Source organism: Adelges cooleyi, unplaced genomic scaffold, assembly GCF_023614345.1.
Source record: "Adelges cooleyi isolate 19-005CV unplaced genomic scaffold, UGA_ACOO_1.1 ACOO_flye_CR_arks_rails_tigmint_CR_PRNA_8, whole genome shotgun sequence".
NCBI lineage: Eukaryota > Metazoa > Arthropoda > Insecta > Hemiptera > Adelgidae > Adelges > Adelges cooleyi.
Genome location: NW_026096513.1, coordinates 1,282,911 through 1,307,545, shown reverse-complemented (window position 1 = coordinate 1,307,545; position 24,635 = coordinate 1,282,911). Strand labels below are relative to the sequence as shown.

Sequence of the window (24,635 nt, the reverse complement as noted above, 5' to 3'; positions counted from 1 at the left end):
GAATTATTTTTCACTCCTTTGTACATGATACATTTTTATCGCCATGTACCATCTAGACATAAGACACCACACAGCTCAATAAAGAACACAATAACTTATATACTTACTTGTCTATCTTTTGTAAAGGATAGTTGTATGAGAGCTCTAAAGTTACTTTGACTTAAATCATAACACACTAAGGATAGAGTACCATGATCTTACGAATGATAATTACCTAATTTATTATATTATTTATGTCTTGACCATTATAACGATCAAGGATTTTTATTTAAAATGAAATTTCAGCTGTCTTTTTTACTTCAGTTTTTACTAATCAATAGATCTTCCGCCGAAAATTCGTCTCTGTTGTCCGTCCCAGGCAACACTAATTTGTCGATAATTTCTAAAAGGCGCTAAATCCGGATAAACTGGCCGTGACCTGAATTTACCCTTCAAAGGAAAGAAAATAATTAATTAAACAAGTATTTGTAAATGTAGTTATTTTTTCATGGAAAATACATTTTTTTTTTGGTTCACTATGCGGTACTCAAAAACGTCAAGTTAAACTATACGGTTTCCATTTGTTGGATACGATTTTTATACCATTGAAAACCCATCTTTCCCATTGATGTAAATAATAAAGTTTAGCGACGAAAAAATAAAAATCTGACTCTTTAAAATATATTTTTCCAGTATATATAAACTAAAGACCGCGGTCCTTTTGTTCTTAAGCCATACTTGTGTTTCTTTTTGTAACACAATACACTTACCTAACCCGTAGGGTATTATATGTCTAAGTATCGAATGACACATTTACATTTATACATACCCTATTTATTACACAGTATAATAACGGCAAAGTTTATAATTAGATAAGGATCAGGCGAAGTAGGTAAATTTAAATAAATGAGGCAAATTGAGATGATTTTTTTCGTAAAAAATTATTAAAAGCAAATACTATAAATGATAATACCAGAAGGTCTTTTTTTCGGGCTCACTCCCCCCCCCCCCAACCATTGACTTTCCGGTAATAGCATTTATAGTATTTGTTAAAAACGTTTGTTTTATTTAATTTTTTAACGATTTGAACCACTCCATGTATAATTATTAACCACCCACTCTCCTATGGAAGTTGTAGTTTGAATTATAAATTGTTAAAAACATTTTTAAAAATGTCTTGTGATTTCTCTGGGATAAGGAGGTACCGCGTCAAAAAATCAATGATCCGCACGCCTCTGTAAATACGCAGATATACGTTGTTAAATATTCTGTTTGACTACAGTTTTATCACTTTTATCAAACGTATTCATGTTTAAAACAACAAAATAGTAGTAATTTTACCGGATCTCCATATGGTTTTAAAGGGAAGTCTACAGACACACTCCGGCACTCCGGAACTCCAGAAGTAAGCTCGTTCATTGACTTTGTAGTGTTGTAGACAAATTTACATATTATATCCCTTCGGTCATCTGAAATATCATCGAAACTGATTTGAGGGCACTTAAAAACCCTGGGTCTTGACTTTTGAACCTTGTATCTCGACTCTACTTTGTCCTTTTCGTACTTTATCAACGTCTATAATATTTAATAATTCAAATTATTGTTTTAGCAAAGGGTCGAATATTAAAGAACTTATTATAAACAGAATTTGTTATTTATTTATTTTTAAGAATGTACAACTTTTGTTAGTTATTGTTATATTTGTTAGTTATAAAAATATAATTGATAAGTTATTAAGAAGTAGTTTGTGACTTTTGTATGCAAACTTTGTTTCAAATTTTTTTCCATATAACAACAAAATAATTTTGAATGGTTGTAAATTCGAGAATAACGTGTTATCCTAGTTTAAACTTTATTATAAATGCATAAAGTATGTAGCTAAATAATATTAAAACAGGTAATTTACAATTCATACTTCTTTAAATGATTCTTTATAGTTTAAATTTCTTCGGGTTCTTCATAGGTTAGGTCTAAAAGGATTATAATATAATAATCCATTACTAAACAGCCGGATTAATTACAAAGAACAGTAATATTGAACAATATTAATTATTAAAACATCCGTAGGTACATGTATGATGTAAGTAATAACATGACTTTCGACTTGAAAAGAAAACGTTGATACACACATTTAACCACCATCGTACACATAATAATCGTATACCTAATGGAAAAGACTTGGCTTTGTCTAAAAGTAATAAACATAGTCAATGTACCATGTTGCCCTATTACTTTTTCTCATCCTAGTTTCTACTGCCTCGTTTTAACATCAAGATGGTTAAACATCCGTTCTAAGGTTTTCTTTTCACGTTTGAGTTCCTGTTGTTCATTAATACAAAAAACTATTGTTTAAAAGTTACAATTTTTACTTGGAGTAAAATATATTATACTACAATATAATGTGAAAAGATATTGCAATATTCAGATTACCGGGTAAGGCATTAACCGGTATTATGTAGTAATGATAACATTTAAAGTAATTTTGTAAAATTACATTTATAATTAACAGATTAAATATTGAAACTTTATGAAAATATAATAAGGCTTTGTTTATTTATTTATTTGCACGCAAACAGGATATGCTTTTACAATGGTATATAGTGGTACGAAAACCTAACAACACAATACACCAATTAACTAGCACATTTCAATTTTAAAATTGTTTTATATTGTTTCAGAAAATTAATAAGCCTAAAGGTGGTAAATATTAATAAACCCTAAATAAAACGGTAGTTTTATTAAATTATCCTGTCTTATCAACAGCGAAAACCTTTTAGACCAAATACGAATTTATATCTCACAATGTACACTTAACATATTTTATTATAAATAAATATAAATTATTATTATTATTTACCATTCTAAATAATACATAGTAATATAGTTTACGAGAACTATATACTCTATATTTATATTTAAAACTTATGGAAATAAATATTAGGTTATAATAACGTGTTTGTTTTGTTGATCAAGGGCTTTAAAGTGTAAGCTATCTACTAGGATAATGATTGTAAATGATTATTATAATAGTATATTTAAACGATTTAAATGCTATGGCTGTCTTCACAAATATGCATGGTGTATTTTGTTTATTACTAAAATGCAAAATAACTCTCTAGTAAGCTTTTTATTGTTTATACTGATAAGTTTCATGACTGTGATCAGACCTTAATTATTCACTTATACTTAGTATAAAAATAACAAATGATTGTAAAGTCAGTATTATTATACAGCAGTAGTATAAGATATGTGTTATACATAGTATGTAAACCTCTGATTAGGTTAGGTTAGGCTATTCAATATTTCTAATAGGATAAACGGAGAACCGACGGAATTAAATAATGTATTGGCTACAGTAAAACCAATCAATTACAAACAACTGTGGAAATCTTTTTGTAAAAACTGAAAAACAAATCACTGAAAACTTTCGCATTTCCCAACACGAGTTTATACATCTTTACTTGCCTCCGTAGGGTAATGGTTGATTGGTTGCTGGTCGCCAACAATGAGTTTCGGACGAGAGTTGAAATCGAATGGTAACTTTTCCGAATTCGGTATTGTCTTCAAAGTCTCCGAGTTGCGGAATTCGATTTTTTCCGCTGCATGTTGCTCGTTTGCCGTTTTTGTTTTAGAAGGATGACTTTTATACTTGTATTGATCCCAGTCGAATATCTGCTGAGATTGAGCGAAAAACGGCCACGTGTAATCGCACCTATTAGTGGTCATTTTTAAAAACAAACTGGGTCAATAATGTTTTTAAAATAACAGTTTATTTTGTATTGAAAACACACTGTAAGGTCGTTGTTATGAATTGTTGACACTCTCTTGGTGATAAAAAATAACACTGAAAAGTGTATAAATATCTAAATAGATATTCACAAATCATGTAAATATTTAAAAAAACACATAATATGATGTACCATGTACCTTTTTATGAAATTATTACAAAATTAATAAAATTAATGTTTTAATATAAAATCTTTACAAGCTTTCACCGTTTAGCAGGCAAAAATACTTATTTTGGTAATTTATCCTACGTTGTTATTTACAAAACAATGAACACTACACACAGTAGTCTCGTTTCCGCTTTGTTTCCTCTTATGCGCTTTTTCTTTTTAAACAGCATATTGCAAAACCTTACAAATTGCCTATATGTTGGTTATGCATAGTTAAATTCTTTATATTGGCCAGCAATTTCCATGGTCATCGTCTTGGTACCACCGACCAAAAAGACGTTTTTTTGCTTTTCCCGTCAAACATTGAAACCTGTACACGTATTTCATTCGATGTAATAATAATAATCCACGTCTATAAACATGTTTTAAGTGTTTTCTATAATAAGCTTTTATATTTTTCCTTCGACAATCCCGAAACTATTTTGTCATTGTCAGCAGACTAGAAAAGTGCAATAGACAGTAATGATTTTGGACGAACAGCGCTACGGTGCTCCTAAAATACTTCGCATAAGGTTAACTCCCAATGGACCAAACCCCAATGCTAACCACCGATCCACCCATTAGCTTAATGGCCTTTGTAGGAAACAATCAAGAGATATTTGTATCGTAGACTATATGGCATATAGTATATGCTGTCAATACTTTTTTGTTCCGGGTTTATATAGGGCTGTTTATTATGTATTTAACTTCGATGCGTAGTCAAAAAGGTATTATTTTAACAATAATGTATTTTGTTTTGTTTTTGTGTCTGCACCCGCTACGATATTTTAGATACCACTGAACTGATTTATTCATGCAACAACTCAATAGATGGGAAATCGTACCTTAAAAGTAAAACAATAAGCCAAAAATTTAAAAAAAAAGTTAGATTAAAAAATCCTAAAACACTAAAAAAGTGTACATATTTTTTAACTTAAAATTACAGTACTCTTCATTTTTTTTCAAAATAGTCGAACTAGTTCCAAATTTGTAGGGAATAGTCTTAATATAAAGAACTATCTATCAATATTGACAAACTTTAAATATCATAAACCCTTTCCTCTATGTGATTTTCTTGAAAATACAAATTCTTGTATTTCTACCATTTACTAAGCTCGTAACAAAGCGTTTATTTGAAAGTTATTTTATCACTTTTAGTTATAATAATTACTAAAGACCTGTGACCTCACGCACTCTACTTTGCTCCGTCCCTACTATGCCCCTACCTCACTGCAATGGTTTTTATTTGTTAATTTGAACATTTCTCGAATTGGTTTGTTTTGACACTATTATGTTTTACAAATATATTAGCGTCATAATTATTTTTGCTATTTAATTTTCAGACTTTTACATGTAACAATTTTTGTTCTTATCTCTTTCAGTTATTACGTTTAATGAATCGGTAACATTGTATTGTGTAATGCATGTACACGACAAGTACCGAGTACCAAACAAGTTAACAATTCATAACTGATAATATTTAAAAATATATATTAAGATAGTTATTTTAAAATATACATTATGCTGTTTTTTCATGAAGTATGACGAATGATCCCATATCGAATCGTTTAATGAATTCTGATTACTTGATTTTATAAATATTTACGATGATTTATCGTCTTTAGAGTTGATAGGTTATTTGGTTCACACCACAATCGTCGAAGGGCCACCCCTATAATGCCTGCTAGCAACCGTCTTAAACGCTTATGCGTTCAATCACTTCATCCATACATAAACGTGACGCTTCCTATCAGCATCAAAAATGATTTATATATAGTGCTGATATTTCATATCATTTTACTGATTTTTCTATAAATAATTAGCTAGTCCTTTTAATCGTGAATAAATCATGCGGAACTTAAAGTGCATTTAAGTTAAATACGCGATCATGTCAATACACCAGAGGTTCTTTTGTAGTACACTGGAAATATTTTATTTAAAATTGACAACGGAAATTTGATTTGAATACATTGATTATAGAATATTTTTCAACAATAAAATGTATCATAATCATTTATTATTATCTTTTAACGCCTTTGTAAAAACTATAATCCGCATCCGTATAGATTCGCATCGAATTTATTTTAATATAGTTAATGCTGTATTGAATTTCTTCTAGTTTGATATTTGCTTAGGTATACAAAAAATGATTATTGAATATAATATGTGTAAAAGGAAAACGACTGCACGGGGTTTATATAAAGGTATAAGGCTAAAATATTTACTTTTTCCATACTATTTCTAATCTCAAGGAGGGATCTACCCCTTCCCCTAATTACACCGCTGTATTATTATACACTAAATATAACACTACTATACTAATATTAATACAACACTAAAATTATGTTTTCGTTATAAGGCTAAGTTTTAATTTTCGATAGAGTATTCAATTCCAGGTATTTTTATAATTTGTAAAACCCTAATACTTATTGAGCGGAATAATGATTTGTTTTAAATATTCCTTACCTTTTACTAAAATAACAAGACGATATGGTATCTCGGATGCTCATTAAAAATATCGCATAGATTTTTAGTGTTTTATTATTTTTTATAAAGTTTCTGTATTATGGCTAAATGACCTTAGTACAATAGTTTTAAATATTAATAATTCACTCTATACTTTTTGACTATCGTTCATATTATTATGTAATAATAGATAAAAATATTTAATTTATTATAATAATTGTTTGAGCGTCATATAATAGAAAATACATACATCACAAACAACGTTCTAAGATCTCGATATAACTATAATATTATAAACAAGTTTAAATAAAAAATGTGAGGAAACGTTTAAACTTGTAAACGTAATTCATCTTCTTCATCCTGTAATTTGTGTATGTCCTTTTTATTCATGAAATAGTAACTCGGTTGTTTGCCTTTCTGTAAACACATTATATCGTATGACATGTTCTACAATAATAGCACATAAATATTAATTACTACGTTTATATTCAGTCGCTAATGCGCATTAACTTAATACGCATTAATTCAACTTAAGTTAATGCGCATTAGTGTACGGGTTTATCCCGTAAACGTCGTAGTTCAAATATTAGTATTAAATACGTATAGATATAAATTAATTCGAATGTTTTATATTCTATGATGAAAAATATGGTCGTTCTTTATCCCATGGTTTTTGGAATATTATATTATATTTTTTTATTATTATAATATTTTTTAATACTGGAGTATGACTTAATTGGATTTGTCAAATCGAATTAAACTTTTAATGCCCATTAAGTTAATACACGTTTATATGTACCTAACTACCGAATTAAGTTAATGCTCATTAGCGACTGCATACAAACGTAGTAAATGTTAATTAGTGGTTTACCAGATACATACCAGATCTTTTGTTAAGCGCTTGGCTCCAGAAGTGATTAAAATTGCGCTTATTGCTTCCACTTTGTCCATGGCCATTGCATAATGTAAAGCTGTACGTTCGATCTTAAAACATATACAACTCTTCATGCACAATTTATTTAAAATGTGGGAAATACAACCAAAGTACATAATATGTAGTCTGGTTATTATTATTAATTATTATTCTTATTTTTTACTATTATTTTGGTTATTATTATTAATATTATTATAAATAATCTATCAAAAAATATTTCAATTAATCAATCGTGTGCGCAAACGAGTTTTGACCAAAATTTGATGAACACATTAGTACAATCTGTAGGTAAATATTTTGTTTTCTACGAGCACTGTCAGTAATGGACAGTTTCGCGCTTTTAATGAAATAAATAACTTTCAGTGGAGAACTGTTTAGATCACAATACGCTCCATCTCGAATATTCCAGTACAAACTCATTAAAATTAGTGTAATTGCATTTCGATTGACTTTGCAGAGTTGGAATAGATGAAAATATAATGTGAAATCGTAGAACGCCGGATAAAACTTTTTTTTTAAATAATTATGCCTTACATTATCATAGACGCTCAAAGTAGTTGGAAAGTTTTCCCCTAAAAACCGCACTATTTCCTCGTTCTGGCTTAAAACCGCTATATGTAAACTGCAACGAGCGCGTTCGTTCTTTGCCGTTGCCAACATGACACACTGGTCGTCCATAGGCTGCAACATCTCTTCTACTAGGTTTTGATTTCCTAATCTAACTGCTCTATGAAGTCTTTCTCTTTGTTCCTATCGTGTGCAGAACAAAATGTTACATTTAAAAACACAATGATAATTGCGTAGATATTGACCACAATATATTATTTACTTCAAATGTTGGTATGTATCTTAACATATCTACCAAGTGCGAGTGTCCTCTCTCTGTCGCCAATGTCATGATATCCGTATCGGTTTCCACATCTAATATATGATCGTAGCCCTCCATCAATAAATCTATGATTTTATTTTGTTCTCCTATACATAATAACGTGAATGTTTCAATTTAAATTTCTAGTTCATTAACGAGACAATCATAAATCCTATGCATTATTAATATTAAATAGTAAAAGCAAATATTTTGTTTATAGGTTAATAAAGACAGAATTTGAATGTAGGTACAACTTTTTAAATGATCTCTTATAATTTAAATTACATAAACGAATATTTAAATATAAATGATAAACGTTAAAGAATATAATTGTTATATTCTTTAACCTTTATCTTAAAAAATACTCGTGTAATACTCGTTTCCATTCTGTCAATTTTTTAAGTACACTAAAATCATTAAGAATACCAAAACCCGGTGTTAATCACAATTAATTAGGCATTTTTAATTATAAACAAATTATATTTTGTATACCTAACTCTATTTTTTTTTAATAGAAATATCCTATTAATCCTAAAAATTAATTTGTTTTTGTTATAAATTATTTCATCCCATATTACGTTTTATTATTTTTAATTTTATTAATTGTAAGTGTGTCCCAAGTTGGTAGGTCAATTTGAACTAGATAGTGTGTCACTACTGGAAACATATTTTGTGTCTATGATATAGTGCGTTACGCATATATCTGCCAATCAAAACCCGATGACAATTAATGACATAAGTTAACGAATGTTTTTAATCGATTTTTTTTTATTAAAAATACAATTTAAATACTTAAAATTAATTATAAATGTGTAATTATTAGCCTGTCCTATTGAAAAAAAATTATAAATCAAAAGTATTTTCCACTGAGAAAATAGGAAAACATTGTATTACAACGTTTATTATTCCGATAAAGTATTGTTAAAAACTGAATTATTTTTATGAAAACGGCTATTATTTTTATTTTTGTTATTAGTTTTATGAAACTTTTTTTTAGGCTAAGTTCATATATATGTTTAATTGACCTGGAAAAAGTGTCATTTCCCAACCTAAACTTAGTATACACTGTATATCTGCACGTTAATAATCTTATAATATCTATAAATTCATAATTTTTAGAATATTCACATAAATCCCCTTGTATTTTGATAAAGGTAATAATAATATTATTCTTGGTCTAAATTTTAAATTTATAATATTACACCATAGAATATATTTTTAAATAATACCTACACCGAAAACACGTCACGACACCACTCAATTAGCTTTTTATAAAAAAAATTCAAGTTGTCCTGAAACTTACCTCTGGCTATAATGTGAACTATGTACTTGTCAATAGTTTTCACGTTTTCCCTGATTTGAGCAATAACTGCTATATCTCTCGGTGTCCTATATGCCTCGTCTCGTACACCAATGTTTGTGTCGAGCTCTTCTAACATATGGAACAATGCATTTCGATTATGTGTTCTTGACGCAGCGTAATGTAGCATACTCATTCCATATTCATCCTAGTCACAAATGAGTGGGTTTATTGCAAATTTTAAACCACAAACATTACACAACTTACGCGACTTATCATTTGAAAAGCCGTGCGATAATATTTGAAAAAGTCCCAAGGCTGAGGATGCGCAATACCCTTCTTTTCTGTGATCTATACAAAATATAATAGCGTTGACTAACAATGATTAATGTATAGTCGATACGGTCATTACCGATTGTAAATAAGATATTAAAAGCTGTTTTTAATCATCGAAATCATCTTAAAAAGAATAAAATACACAATTGATAAAAATAGTGAAAGGAAGTAGGCGCTATCGTTTTTTTTTTTAATAATGTTTTTGTAGCTATAAATTTAATTTTCAGAAAATAATAATTATAAAAAAAACTAAATGTATAATAATGAGTATATTTTTCATCGTATATAATAGTATAAAACTCAGTTTGTTTTTTTTCGCAAATGTATAGAATTTAAAAACACCTAATACAATTGAAAGCCAATAGAAAATAGGAATTCTCGTGTAAAAGGAGAATATAGTCAAGCACGTTGGATTGTAAGGGTTTGTGAAATTATTAAAACTAATTGTGGTTATTTATTAATATTTTGATTTTATTTATAAATAAGAGCAAACATTTTTTTAATGAACAAATTGAAATACTAAAAGAACAAATAAATACATTTATTTTTTATTGAGTTCGACTGAATAAAAATACAATTTAGTAGGTATAATAAAATTATTTTAATACCTAATTACATTATATCGTTTCTAATTGAGTAACTTTTACTCCGGATTCCTTTCTGAAACCATGTTTCAAACTTACTCCTGTTTCCTCGTCGGATTGCTGATCATCACAATGGTTGGTCAGATGTTCAGCTAAGTAAAGTGTAGGATTGGACGGCCTACGTTTGATTAGTTCTTTCAGTCCAGATGATAAAGGTTTTCCAACGGCTGAAAAATAAATTATGTTGTTTTATTGTAACAAAAATCACATTTGTCGTGTGTTAAACTAAACCACAATCAATAAATTTTAATGTAAACACAATACAGTTAACTTGTATGTTTATGTCTCACAACAGTTATAATAATCTTATTTATTTGTTTTTAAATTATTCAGTAATTTAATTAATAGAAAAAAACATGTAGAAATGTATTATTATACAGATAACACAATGTGTTGTAACGCCACTATATTGACATTATACCTTGAGTCAAGTATGTTCTGTCTTCGTCGGTGTACCGACTTGCACTCATCACTGAAGATAGTATTTTTCCCGAATTATTGGCAGACCCTACATGAACATTAATAATAACTCTTTTCAGTATTCAAACGCGGTATAAATAAATTTTAAAAAAAGAGTGCCCGGTAAAGTGCATTTGTTCCCCAAACGCTATAATTGTTTTAAACTTACTATCCATGTCCGAATGTGTACGTTCTTCACCTCTATGTTGCACAACGTAGCCCAAGGCTTCACGTATCTTCTCTGGTTCGAATGGTTCGGTTTTCTGTCTAGTACTTTGTAACGCGTGGTAGTCGGTTTGGAACGCCTATGAATTTTTCATACAGTCACTATGGATACAATGTATAACAACAACTAGTGGTTTGCATGTTTCTGTCGTCTCCCGAACTAATCTAACTACAGTCTAGTTTACCCCAGCAGTCAGGCGAATTATAATAGTAAATTCAAAACTTCGATAATTCATCCAAAATGTACAATATACTATGCAGATATCAAAAATCAAGTTTATCGATGGTCATTACATACCATATGACATGACCCGAAAAATTATAATGTCAAATATTGAAACACAGGACATTAAAAATGGAATCGAACGCCATAGCTTTATTATTTATAAACACGTAACAAGCTTTAAAAACAGCAAACGTTTGATATTTTTATTTTTTGGAGGAGAAATTAATTAAAGTATAACAACAATTTAAATGTCCAATGATTGAACAAAAAAGAATATGAAAGTTCATATATGTATAATATAATAAGTCAAAGTTATTCCTTCTTTTTTTTTTTATTTTGCGTCTATTTTTAAAACTTCATAGTATTATTTTATTATTTCTGTACTCTAATTCTATAACAAAATTCGGTAAAAAGAACTTTGTTACAAAATATCTTTACGTTATTCGAAAAATTAATAGAAGAAAACTACAAACGAAATAGGTTTGTAAAAGTTATATTTATTTTCTATTATAGATTTTATCTAAATGTTTTTATCCGTTTTGTTTAGGACAGTTTTTTCCATCTATTTTGGTCAGTAGCATTAGCAATTTCATATTTTTTTATCAAGTGAATATCATTATTTCTTTTTTTTTATGCTGATAATAGTCATATAAATTATTTTTTTTAAACATTTTTTTATTTAACAAAAAAAAAAAATAATAAACTTTTGATATAATATCGGCCCAAACCACATCTAGGAATGGGTTTAAAAACCAAAAAAAAATATTAAAAATTATCTTTTCATCCAAATAATTTATTCTCAATAAAAGAACAAAAAATAATAGAACAATTTTTTTTGGACCATCCTAATATATATATATTTATTACTCAAATATATGTATTAATACTCCTGTTGATTTATATATATAAGGATTTTTTTAGTCGTTTAAATAAAAATACCTTTAGGCAATTAAAAAAAAAAAATGTTAATTTATTTTTCGGTTAATTCGTGTAAGTTTCAGGATATTATTTTTAGCGTAAATGTTTTTTTCTATAAGTAATATAATAATTGGTAATAAATGATTTTGCTGTAACAAAATTGTGAAACTTTATCTGGTCCGAATTCAACTTTGTAAGATCCTCAAGATTGCTTAATATCTCTTCTAGAACTTAGACATAATTTTGTATAAAAATAGCTAAATAACTGCAGTTATAATTAGAACTTATACTAACTTTTGCGTTTGTTAATATATTAAGGGTATACAAATGTTAGCTTTATGTGAAGATTTACTGATAAATTTCTTATACTTTACTCTTAAATAAATAGGTGGTGTGGTATCCTCTTAACCCCCTATCTTTTTAACCGAGGTCTAATGTTATGCTCGTCCAATAAAAAATCGTTCTACCAGCCCGAATAAAATGTAAATAATGTACATATACACTATTCTGACTAATAGCTGAAATTTATAAACTAACACAATCGATTTTGATCACGAGTTAAGATCACTCCTAAATATTAAAAATAGAAGCTTCTAACATGCAATTAAACGTGTTAGATATTAAAAAGATCTACGATATTCCCTCTTAAAATAATATTAGTGGCTGTCACTTGTATTATTAAATGGCTCTTGTAAAGAGTGCATCCGGTATTAGTACTACGCCATCATACCCATTAAGTTACCTATTTGAATTATACATTTATTTCTCGAAAATCTGAAAATTTATGTATTTAGACATAAAATAATATGAGAAACAAAAATTAACTTTAATCTTTAAATTACCCTTGCTGTGTCGTTCAACATTTTCTTACAAGTTATTTTTTTTTAATTTTAAATAATACATTTCCTCAAGCCAATTATTTTTGTATTTTTATTTATTTTAATCTTTAAAATTATAATTTTGTAGTATAATTATTAATAATGCTTATTATTTCCGTTGATGTTTTCACATGCAATAGTTTCACTTATTTATTATATCGATTTTTAACAAAAAAAAATTACAATTATTTTTGTAATAAAATAATAAATTAAGTTAAAGTTGAAATATTTATGTATAACACATTGTTTTTAAAGAACACTTGAAAACCAGTCATAATAATTAAAGAAATATCTAATTTGTGGAAAGCTTTTTTTTCGATTAGTCTATTTTATTTGTCAGACTTAATCTTTTTGTTTCATCTCCCCTATTTCCTATCCATAATTAAAATTAAGATTTTACAAAAAATTGCCTATACCAAACTCGGTAATAAATTAGGTAATGATCAAGGGTGGACACAGGGAAGGGAAAAACTCTCCTCCTAGCTTTTCTGCAAGTTAAAATCATAGGTGGCTCCCCTCAATTTTTGCCTGTTAGCGCCTTAGTAATGACGTACTCTTTATATCTAAAACAATTTTCTCTGTATTCTTTTTGGTTTTTTTTTTTTAATGAAATTATTTATTGTCTTGGCAATTGCTCAATTTACACTCTCATATATTTGCCATCTAAGCAAATTAGACAGGCTAAACATATTATACTAAAAGAACTACTTTAATATACTTATATTTTAAATATTTATAAAATTAATTACCAAGTACATTATTTTTCTTAAAAATCCGTTTATCAATAATCCATACGTCCATGCATATATGTAATATGTATATTATAAACAAATTCCATTAATAATTATACACACCTTTAAAGTATTGTCCGTTTTTAATAAAGCATTAAGTAGAGTTTTATCCGGCAGTAAAGTTACGTAATCCATTGCAGAACGTCCACAAAAGTCGGTTAACTTTAAAGTTTCAGGAAACCTAGCTGCTAAATATCCGAACACATCTAATTGTTCGTATAATGCTGCAATATGTAAAGGGGTTAAGCCCAACCCTGTCTTACACTCACGGGCTAAACAAAACTTTCTTCTATCTAAAACCTCCATTAACCCATTCAGATCACCATTTGAACAGAATCGATGAATCTGGTCTATTTTGTTCTGTAATACCATGTAAGTCCACAGTTAATAAATAAAATACAAAAACAAGTGTTACATACTTAATAGTTTGCATTTAGTTTTTTTTTTTATTATTTAATTCAATGACTTAAAAAAAATATTTACGTACTGCATAAAATGGTACTTTATCCAAAAATTCTTGAATAGCTGGATCATCTGATTTCATTCCTAAAAGTCGCACGTGCTTGCCATCTAAAATATAATTAGCAATTTCATTCAAACTGCCTTTTACCACAACAGCTTTTGCCGAATCATTGCGTTCCTAAAAAGGTTAAAAAAATATTTAGTAAATAATTAATTTTAAAAAAAATGTGAAATAGCGAAAAAACCAGAATAATTGTTACAAATTACGAATAATCAGTAGATTGAACTCTAAAATCGTTGAACCCTAACTCCTCCATTATTTTGTAAGTTTTTCTGTTTTATTTTTGTATTTTGCAAAAAGAAATAAGAACTTTCTTCTACATTACATTATTGCCGTATTAAATTTAATATAGTCATTTATGATGAAAAGTAATTTTTTGTTAAAATAATAAATTGTTCTTCATTTAAAATGTTACAAAAATAAATTATATATTTCAAATCTCAATATTTTATTACATTATTTTTTTGTTTATACAAGTGAAGTCAATAAATGAATCGTTTAAGTATATTTCAAATTAATGATAGCAAAAATGATATGAGTCATATAATATGTTTATGACATTGGAATATTTTCAGAAACTTATTCCAACCAATATTGAGCTACCGATAAAGAAGTAAAATAAACTCTTACATCAACAATCGATAGCATAGATGGAATACATTTTTAATTTTCCCATAGTTATAAATTAAATTTATGTTCAAGAAATGTCTTTTAAAATCGAAATCATTTAAAATTGATATTAAAAATATGTTGGCATGGCATTTTATATTTTATATGTAAAAGTTCATTTAATATTGTATTACAGTGATTCAAATTAATAATAATCATTGATCAATATCTAACGTCAGTATAGGATTTTTGACGTTGAATCTGAATGTGTTAACAGATATTTTAAAAACATAAGAACATTTGTATATGTATCCTTAAACGTGGTGGTTAGAATCATAACTAACAAGTTCCACTGGAGCATAGAATATATCAAAGCATATAAGTTTTGGTACCGAAATATTTTAAACCCGGAATCATTATTCATTTCTTCGATAATTAAACGTCATTGACAGAATTGTTATGTTTTTACACTTTTTATGATCCAAATTATTATGATGAGCGCTTTTCAGTTGTTTGGAAGTCTTTTGATATGATATATATATATATATATATATATATATATATATAATCAGAACAATAATATTTTAATGTGGATGTCACTGAATGTTCTTTTGTATACTAATTTTTTAATAATATAACAATTAATTGTGATTTTAAATAAATAAATGTAATGCATTATGGAGAGTGTTATACCTATTATCCCAGATGAGCGATCTAAAAACCATCGATATCCAACAAAATGGAAATTTGAATTTTTGACTTTTGGTGTCAAAACTCACATGTTCCTAACTTCATTTAAAAAAAAAAGTTTATCGGCTAAACTTGTATATTTTGACGGCATATTAGTGTTTTTTTGTTAAACTACTTTAAAATAATGTAATATACATTTTTTGTTGTTTGGGAAACCTTATCTCAGTTTTTTTAATTTTCTGAAAAATGTTATTTTTGGATCTTGTAAGTTTTGATTCTAGCCTACTCATATATTCTGTATAATGTGTATTCTATAATATTGCTTTTTTTTATAGTTTAAGCAGTTGTTAATAGTTTTATAATGTAAAACTTATCCAAAAGTTAATAACTAAATAAATTCATTATACAATTTTTTTAAATTTTTACTTTTATTTAGGCCAATACCAATGTTATGGGATTTTATTTAATCATTTTAATAGTTTAATAATAAATATATAATGTGTGTTATGATTTTTAGTTTAAATACATTGAAATCATATATTCTATTTTATAATTATCTATTTTTAGTGATTATTTCTTAGACACAATAATTTAATTAGTTGAGATTTTTGAGATAATAAAAAAATGAATTTATATTTCCAAAACCCCTAGTATTGCTACTTAGCGCTAATTAATTTTAACACAGCAGAAAAATACAGAAATCGTTTCTAACTAGAGCTATATCACTGGAACTCCCAAATGCATCATTATGAGTCATATTAGACCCAACGTTGTTATTTGTATCTTTCATGTTATTAGTTCTATAGAGAGGACCGCCGTCCGATAAAAAATTATCTAGTGATCCGTTGTTAAGAGCCTGTCTAGCTTCTCCTAGAGTTAATCCATTGGATTTCAGCTCCACGTCATCTATCTCTTCCAGATCCATTGGCGGAGCATTCAAAGAAAAGCCACCATTATTATCTGCGAGATCTATATTGATGTTTTCGAATTTATCGACTACTTTTAGAGGCGTGTCTTTTGTACCAAAATTCGAGCGAACCTGTTTTTTCGGTTGCTAAAATTGATAATAAAAAATGTATAAGCCATCGATTGCGTTTACTGTCGTAGACGTTTTAATACTTTTGATTCTTCGTTCGCTTTTTCATTTTGAGCAATATCGTATAAAATGCTCCAATCCCAAGAGGACGGAAATTCTGAAGCGATTCTTGGAGCTTTGGGTAGAACGGTTAATAAATCGACGGGAATACCGTTTGCTTTGGTGCTGTAACTCTTTGGAATTTTTCCTTTCTAAAAAAAAAAAAGAATTTGTAACTATATAGAAGGATAAAAGAATGTTAAGTATTATATTAGAAGTGCTAAATGTTGTACATTATCATAATACTCCTGAGTCCCTCTGAAAAATTCTCAGTGGAGCTGAGTATTCTTTTATGAAGAAAATAATAATATGTCACTACAAATTACAATGATTAAATTCCATACAAGTTTTAACTTTTAACCCTTAGAAATAAATCACACGGTATAATACACTATGACGAAAACAACATTTCAATTTGATAAAAATTATATTAATGTTTGTAATAATATTTATTTAATAGCTGTTAGAATTTGTCCTTAATTACACATCTATAATTGTATATATCGACATAACACTTCTTAAATGATAAACTACTTATAATATATACCTCATTTACAATGGTTCATACCAATAAAATTATATTTTAAAATAGTCTGATTAATGATGTGCAATTTTTAAATATCAAATGATTGATAAAATACCTTATTATTTTCATTGATCATATATTACTATTTTTGTTATTAGACAAAAACTTCTCTAATTACGTTTGCACAATATTTTATCGTTTGTTAAAAAATTCATATCAAATTGTATTTAATAGAATTTTATACCATAGAATCCATATGGAATTACACCAAACTCAGTTATGAAGACTGTTTAGACAGTCATTAAAAAATTGATAATAATAATTTCCGTGTACCATATTAGAACAAAATTGTTTAAACGTCCTATAAAAAAACCCTGCGTACGAGATGGTTGAATGGTTGAATAGCATTTATTTGATACTCGTTCAATGGAAATATTGAAATTAATTTAATAAGTATCAAATTCGCGTTTTCTCAAATTAATTATCGATAATAACCATAGATGTATTGATAATTTATTTATAAGCAACACGATGCCAACCTTATCTATTAAATTTTCATTAGCACCGGCTTTCACAAGTCTATTATACACAGAAGTAACGTTTTTTGGCGGTGCACAATAGGCAAAATGTAACGGTGTCCGACCTTCTGCGTCCCTCGTATTAACAACTTTGGGATTTTTGGTTACAATGTAGTCAATTACACTTAGTCGACCTAAACCAGCAGCCTAGAAAAAAATGGCTATTAGTATAATAATTATCGTATTATGTCTAGAAAGTATAACCAAATAAACCAGTATTAATGTTTAACCTTGTGCAATGGCGTCAAGCCATTTATATCTTTGCTAGCTAATACTTCTTTTGGAACTGGATCGCGATTTAATTTTTTTAACAACGCTATATTATTATCAATCACAGCCTTATGGATCTCTCTAATAATTCCCTGCGAACATTATATTATAAATTAATAAGTCATCATACAATCGAAAAACACTAATAAACCGAAAACATTTACTAAAATATATGGCACAGCTTTCAGGAATTTATTAACCGTAGTGTGTTTACTTGTTTCAGTTAATAATTTATCACCATAGCCACTCCAAATTACCCTTGCGAGGTGGCCTATGTTACGTTCGTGAATCCAAATCCTTATATTAGACGGTTTAATAGGAATTTCTGCAACAAACGGAAAAAATAGTGATTAAGAAACACCATACTAGGTACAGCATAGGCGCGTGATCATGGGTCATGCAGCTTTTGACCCAGATAATGAAGTAATGAATTGAGTTACTTGTACATTAAAGTCTTTACGCCTCCCCTCTCGTGCATTTACCAATTATTATAATTTATAATAATTCTAAGGTACTGATAATAAATGTTTTTTTTAATTTTTCCTTATAATTCTACTAACCACCAGCTACAACATTGAACCATTTTCAAAGTGCACTCGCACTATTAAGGTCATCGATTAAACTTGTTTTTATTTCATTTTTTTGAAAAGCTATTCTGGCAATTTTAATTATGAATCCCTTTAATTCGGAAGGAATCAACTACCCTCAGTATCGCCCTTATTACAGAGGAACCTCTGGCCTTTGTTTTAAAACTACACTACCCGCAAGTCTGCTCACTTTTACTAAGATACTATATTAAAGCTAAAAATTATTTACCAAAATAAATTTGTGAGCATAATAGTAAATAAGAAATAGTAGTACTATTTAATAATAAATCAATAAAAAAAATTGCTTATAATTTTAGTCTTTCCAACTCGACTTCGAAAGAACAAATATTCAAGTAAATAATAGTTTGATGTACAAATTTATATTTCTAACAACGGTTTATTACTTTTACTTTTGCTCAAATCAAACAATATATATTTATTTATATTTATTTATAGTATACCATTTAAAAAAAAAAGAAAACGACGACTATAATTTATTCTGAAATCGTTTAAGCAGAAATTTAAATTGTACATTTATTAAACTATAAAAATGTTTAAGTGTATTATTCAACATTTTTTACTAATGAATTATTGATAATTAACTACAATTTTATTAAATCTTAATAATTTTTACCTTCCTCTGAGCAATCGTTTTTAGTTGGATTAGGTAAATGAATACTTTCGCTACACTCCAAATAGTAAACTGGAGTTTTTTTATTTATATCCAAAGAGTTTGGATCAGCGCCGGCTTTTAACATTAAATCCCAAATCCGCGATGGTTCAGAACACGAACATATGTAATGCAATGGAATTCGCATCGTCTACAATTAATTTATATAAACAAATTTACAACATTTTAGTTTTTATATATATTTTTAAAATGTTAAATAATTTATAGCCCTGCAAATAAGTAAAATTCAATGTTAGTTATAAAATTAAAACCAAAAGCTTAAAGGTTCTTTATAGCTTTCTAATTGTATGATTACTTATTTGCAGTAACTTGGTTTGTAATATAACTATTGTGTAATTACGCTGTCTTTGACATGAACGGTTTGCGGATAATCTTTCACCAGCCATTCAACTATTTCAGGAAAATCATAATATACTGCCTTGTGTAACACACTTACGCCGTTTAGATCTTTGCTACACGCTAGTTTCGACGGAGATATTTTGTATGTGTTTCTTGACGAATTTCCATTTTGCAGCAACACTTGCATGTCCCTTAAACTACCCTTACACGCACATTCTTGTAGCATGTCGATACGTGCCTAAAAATATAACGTCAACATTTAACCAACTTCGAAATTAACTAAAATAACATTTCCATTTGAAAAAAGAAAAATCTTCTTTTTTTATAGTTGTTTTTTTATTTAAAAAAAAATAACTTGTAAAAGATACTAGGTATGTTGTTCACACATAATAATTAATTAACAAATGCAATTTAATTGGATATTTCTATGTATACTGTATAGATTGTAAGTATTCCGAATTTCACATTACATGTGTATACAATAATATAAACAATTTTAAATCGTTCAGTTCAAACTGTTATTATAAAAAAAAAAGTTGGTGTATGGTAGGTTCTAGTAGGTAGTATATTTTTGAAAATTTGAAACAGAATTATTATTTTTAAAGATACATGGTTCGATTCTTAAAATTACCTACTAAACATTCTACTACCAGTTTGTTCCCGCTTAAAAATTTAGATCGAAAAATGAGCGTGTATACTAAAATAATTATATGGTCTCTCTTGTCTACACTATAAATTATGTATAAAATGTAGACTAAGCAATTGTTTCAAAAGAGGCCAATCGATAAATACCATATATTATTTTTAAACAGTCTCTAAAATAGGTAAATAGGTTACAGGTTGCTATATAGTATCTTTCAAAATTCGTTCAATAATATTAATTTTTATAATAATAATTTACAACTTAAAGTATGTTATATAAGGGTATACAGGGTGATTCTTTTATCATGAGCCACTCATTATCTCATAGGGTTTAATAAGAAATAAAATATTATTTTTTCATATTGTTTTTGTATAATGTGATCTCAATTTTTCACATTTTTTTTGTTTTTACCCCCTTTCCAACTTAGTTTTTTTTATAGTAACTCTTGAAACTTAAATGGTAACACATAAATTTCATTAACTTTTTAAATTGAGAATAATGTACTAAAATTGTTGACTGGTTGATAATAATGAAAAGTTTTGGACAACTATTTTTAAAGTTATAAGAGTTTAAAAGTTAGGATGGGAGGGGAAGTACGGTTGGAAAGTGAGCGCAAATAAAAATAATACTACACTCCACCTTTGCTCCTGCCCTAAGCTTGAAACTTCAATAACTTCAAAAATAGTTATCCGAAATTGGTTATCGACCAGTCAACATTTTCATTACATTATTCACAATTTAAAAAGCTAATGAAATGTATGCGTTACCGTTTAAAATTCAAAAGCTGCTATCAAAAAAACTAAGTCGTGAGCGGGGGAAAACCAAAAAAAATGAGGTTAATTGAGATCACATTGTATAAAAACAATATTAAAAAAAAATGTATTTCTTATGAAACCCAATGATATTGAGTGGCTCATGATAAAGGAATCACCTGTATAATATGTAGTATGAATATATTATTTATTATTTAATAGTGGCTGTATTTAACAATTTATTTCCTTTTTTATTCGCGGATGTTTGGATAATAGTACCCTTTTATCCATTTTACATAATATTATTATAGAACAAAAACATTGTTTGTTCTAAGCATACTGTTGTAACTAGGCATAACATAATAATAATATGACCTATTAAAATAAAACAAATAGTAGATATTGATTATATCAAAAAATAATTATTAAAGACTTAAAACTATTGAATAATATTACAGTTATTTTTATACGACTCTGGCTTTAGCTATCAATGGATCTTTGACACCAATAGACCAAATCCTTTATACTTAAAATTTCACCCATAAAAAATCAGATGTGATTGGTACATAAACCTTCTAATGTAGTTTCTCATCTCGTTGCTCATCCTCTTTGATGATCTTAAAAAGACTTTTTTTGGTTGAAATAAAATTAGGAAACCTTTGCAGTAAATAACATATATTCATGTTTTAACTTTGACCTGCCATAGTTTTGAGCAAAATAGTCGGATTGAATCAATACATTTTTTTTACATTTATTAACTGTTCTCAGCTTAAATATATATATATATATATATATCAATATCAATTATATATCAATATGATTGTCTCTCGATTATTTAACTCTTAAGTCTTACAGTTGAATATGATCAAGACAATCATTGGTATAAAGGTAGTCATTCATTTTAAAGTGGTGCTAGGAAAAATCTCTGTGGTGAAATCTTGTTTTTGATGTTTAAAGAAAGTCAGCTATAATATTTTAAACAAAATTAGTTGTATGTTTTAAATAAAAAATGCATTATTTACGAATAAGTATATAAATGAAAGTAAATGCTTTCTAAGCCATCCTTAAACACAACTAGGTACATAATTTTATCTTTATAAGCGTTCATCGACTACTCATAAAATATATTTACATACAATCAAATTAAGAGCAGAGCACCTGAAAACCCGGTTGTAAATCTAGCTCTCATCACATCTAAACACTTTTTTATCACTTATCTATTACGGAATTCCTTTAAGCCAATGTTCCCCTGACCTTTCTGTTTTGAATTAATACTTAAGACATGATAGATTTCTACTATGATATTACTCTACGTACACATGTGATCTACCTTTAGATTAATTTTTAATTTTTAACCTTCAAAATTGTGCCAAAAAACTATCAACTCTTTAATATTTTTTAAAACTATCAAATTCCCTATGTACAATACCTACACTTTATTAATTAATATTAGATACTTAAATGGAAGTATTACTTTATTTAGCACTGTTCTAATAAAATTGTATACTTTAGGAAACAGAGTAATTTTGAATACTAGATAGATTAACGATAAACAATTTTTTTCTACTGCAATAATTTCTGCACTTAAATAGTGCTGACAGCTAATTAATAATATTTTTACTGTTGTTAATACTTTTTTTTGTTTTTTTTTTTTTTAATGAAAAAATTAGAGAAAACATACTTTTTTTGCGCTATCCTGTATTATGGTTTATAGGTTTAGTAAAATATCTTAGCAAGTGATTTGTAAAATATTATTATTTCAGTATGTAATAGAATAGGTATAAAAGGCGAAGAGCAAGCAAAAAGGTACTTTTTTCTCGTCGGCATAATTGATTTCGAGAAAAACGCCAAAACATTCGGAAACTTCAAAGTGCAATAACTTAAATGATTTTTTTAGCAACAAAGACGTATCTGATCTCGAAATGTTCAAAAAGTATCACACTAAATGAATTTTAGAAAATGCCGAAATTTTACAAGATGCCTCTTTTTGAATCACATATATGCGTGTGCATAACTTATCATAGGCTTTTAATTAAATGTAATAAATACGAACAATTACCATGTACACGGGAACAGACTGCAGAAATAGTTTCACTTTGGGGTTCGTCGAATAGTGTCCAATCAGTTTGTATCCTTCGCCGTTCAACAGTTTGTCTTCTAGTTTCTCCACGTCGCCATCCTTAATAAATTTTTTTATCTCGTGGTGATTCATCGGCAACGCTAAATGCAACAAAAAAAAAAAAATCCAATTACACTGCAATTATTCGGTACACGAACTCCACAAGTTGTATGCGCCTACCCCTGGGCAAGTTACAGTTGACGTAGCACATGGTCGGCCCGAAACCGAACTTATTGCCTTTCGGCACATTCTTACGACGTTGAACGTGGGCGCGTTGCATTTATAACGCGCATGGCAAGTATACATAATATATTATGTGTCTGTTTTCACCAAAATGGAAATTTTCGTGAGCGCAACGTGCCGTGTTCGATGTACGATAGGTATGACATAATCGACGCTGACAATGATGTCAAATCTTGACCACAATAGCGAGAAACGGCGATGACCCCGGCCGCCGGTCGTCGTTGCTAACAACACAATATTGTCAGCACCCTCTATATAGGGTGGTATGGTGTCTATAATAATAATAATAATAATAATTACAGCGGGGAAATGAAGTTTAAATGTTACGGGAAAGCGTTAAGTATACGCCATATCCGCGACCCTATAGTTATTAATTACTAGTTTTCAAAGAATTGCCTTAAACTACTCGTCGAAGCTTTTTGTAAAATCGACACTGGAAAATAATGCACTTGCGTGATGACCGACAATATTACGTTTACGTGAACATAACTTGTCTTATAATATGCCTACGATGATGCATTTTAATGTGAATGTGTGTTATCTTTTTAAGTAATGTAATATTTGTACGTGGTCCAATAGCATAGGCGCAAACACAGGGGGGCTAGGGTGAGCTTAGTCCCACCAAAAAAAAATTATGTTATACATACAATTTTAAAATACAAAAACATATTTACTTATATATATTTAAAAAACAATTTCCAGTCCCCCCCAAATTAAAAATTGAAATTGTGCCTATATCCAATAGTTGTTTGAAATAATAATCTAAGAACTAGAAACTGAAAATACCAATTCTTTTAAAAGTATTATTATACCTCATGAATTTTTACTGTCAATGTAATGTTATATCACATTATATAATGTATATATGTATGGAGCATTCTGAGTCAAACCACACGGCCCGATCTCAACATTTTTTTTATGAACTTCTTTTGGTCTAATATAAGACCTTAATTTGTTTGAAATTTGCATCA

General features: G+C 28.1%; 2 protein-coding genes across 3 annotated transcripts; both read right to left on the bottom strand.

Annotated features, from left to right (window-relative positions):
* Positions 1–309: 309 nt before the first annotated feature.
* Positions 310–3,705, bottom strand: LOC126845868 (uncharacterized). The gene is made up of 3 exons (XM_050584857.1): positions 3,445–3,705; positions 1,321–1,554; positions 310–429 (listed from the first exon to the last, which is right to left on the bottom strand). Exons 1-3 carry the CDS (start codon positions 3,703–3,705, stop codon positions 310–312), a joined length of 615 nt encoding a protein of 204 aa, XP_050440814.1.
* Positions 3,706–6,668: 2,963 nt separating this feature from the next.
* Positions 6,669–23,725, bottom strand: LOC126845740 (uncharacterized). 2 transcript variants are annotated; one of them, XM_050584608.1, is made up of 20 exons: positions 23,602–23,725; positions 23,362–23,522; positions 19,909–20,145; positions 19,512–19,698; positions 18,455–18,615; positions 18,251–18,382; positions 17,982–18,167; positions 16,901–17,068; positions 16,494–16,835; positions 14,447–14,599; positions 14,023–14,319; positions 11,091–11,226; positions 10,884–10,970; positions 10,502–10,629; positions 9,750–9,833; positions 9,486–9,690; positions 8,144–8,289; positions 7,849–8,064; positions 7,263–7,364; positions 6,669–6,797 (listed from the first exon to the last, which is right to left on the bottom strand). In XM_050584608.1, the coding sequence occupies exons 1-20, from the start codon at positions 23,699–23,701 to the stop codon at positions 6,708–6,710; spliced, it is 3,318 nt and encodes a 1,105-aa protein (XP_050440565.1). In that variant the 5' UTR covers positions 23,702–23,725; the 3' UTR covers positions 6,669–6,707. The 2 variants fall into 2 exon arrangements, with proteins under 2 accessions (XP_050440565.1, XP_050440566.1); XM_050584609.1 differs by having other exon boundaries at positions 20,005–20,145.
* Positions 23,726–24,635: the final 910 nt, after the last annotated feature.

What these genes read in the sequence shown, in the direction of transcription:
- LOC126845868 (XM_050584857.1), bottom strand. Translation starts at nt 3,705, where the DNA reads ATGACCACTAATAGGTGCGATTACACGTGGCCGTTTTTCGCTCAATCT. An exon ending in TCAACCATTACCCTACGGAG is followed by an intron (nt 1,555 to 3,444) that starts GCAAGTAAAGAT and finishes TAAATATTATAG; the next exon opens with ACGTTGATAAAGTACGAAAA. An exon ending in TAAAACCATATGGAGATCCG is followed by an intron (nt 430 to 1,320) that starts GTAAAATTACTA and finishes TTTCCTTTGAAG; the next exon opens with GGTAAATTCAGGTCACGGCC.
- LOC126845740 (XM_050584608.1), bottom strand. Translation starts at nt 23,701, where the DNA reads ATGCAACGCGCCCACGTTCAACGTCGTAAGAATGTGCCGAAAGGCAAT. An exon ending in ATGAAAATTTAATAGATAAG is followed by an intron (nt 17,069 to 17,981) that starts GTTGGCATCGTG and finishes TTTTTTTTTTAG; the next exon opens with AAAGGAAAAATTCCAAAGAG. An exon ending in GTTCCAGTGATATAGCTCTA is followed by an intron (nt 14,600 to 16,493) that starts GTTAGAAACGAT and finishes TAACCTTTTTAG; the next exon opens with GAACGCAATGATTCGGCAAA.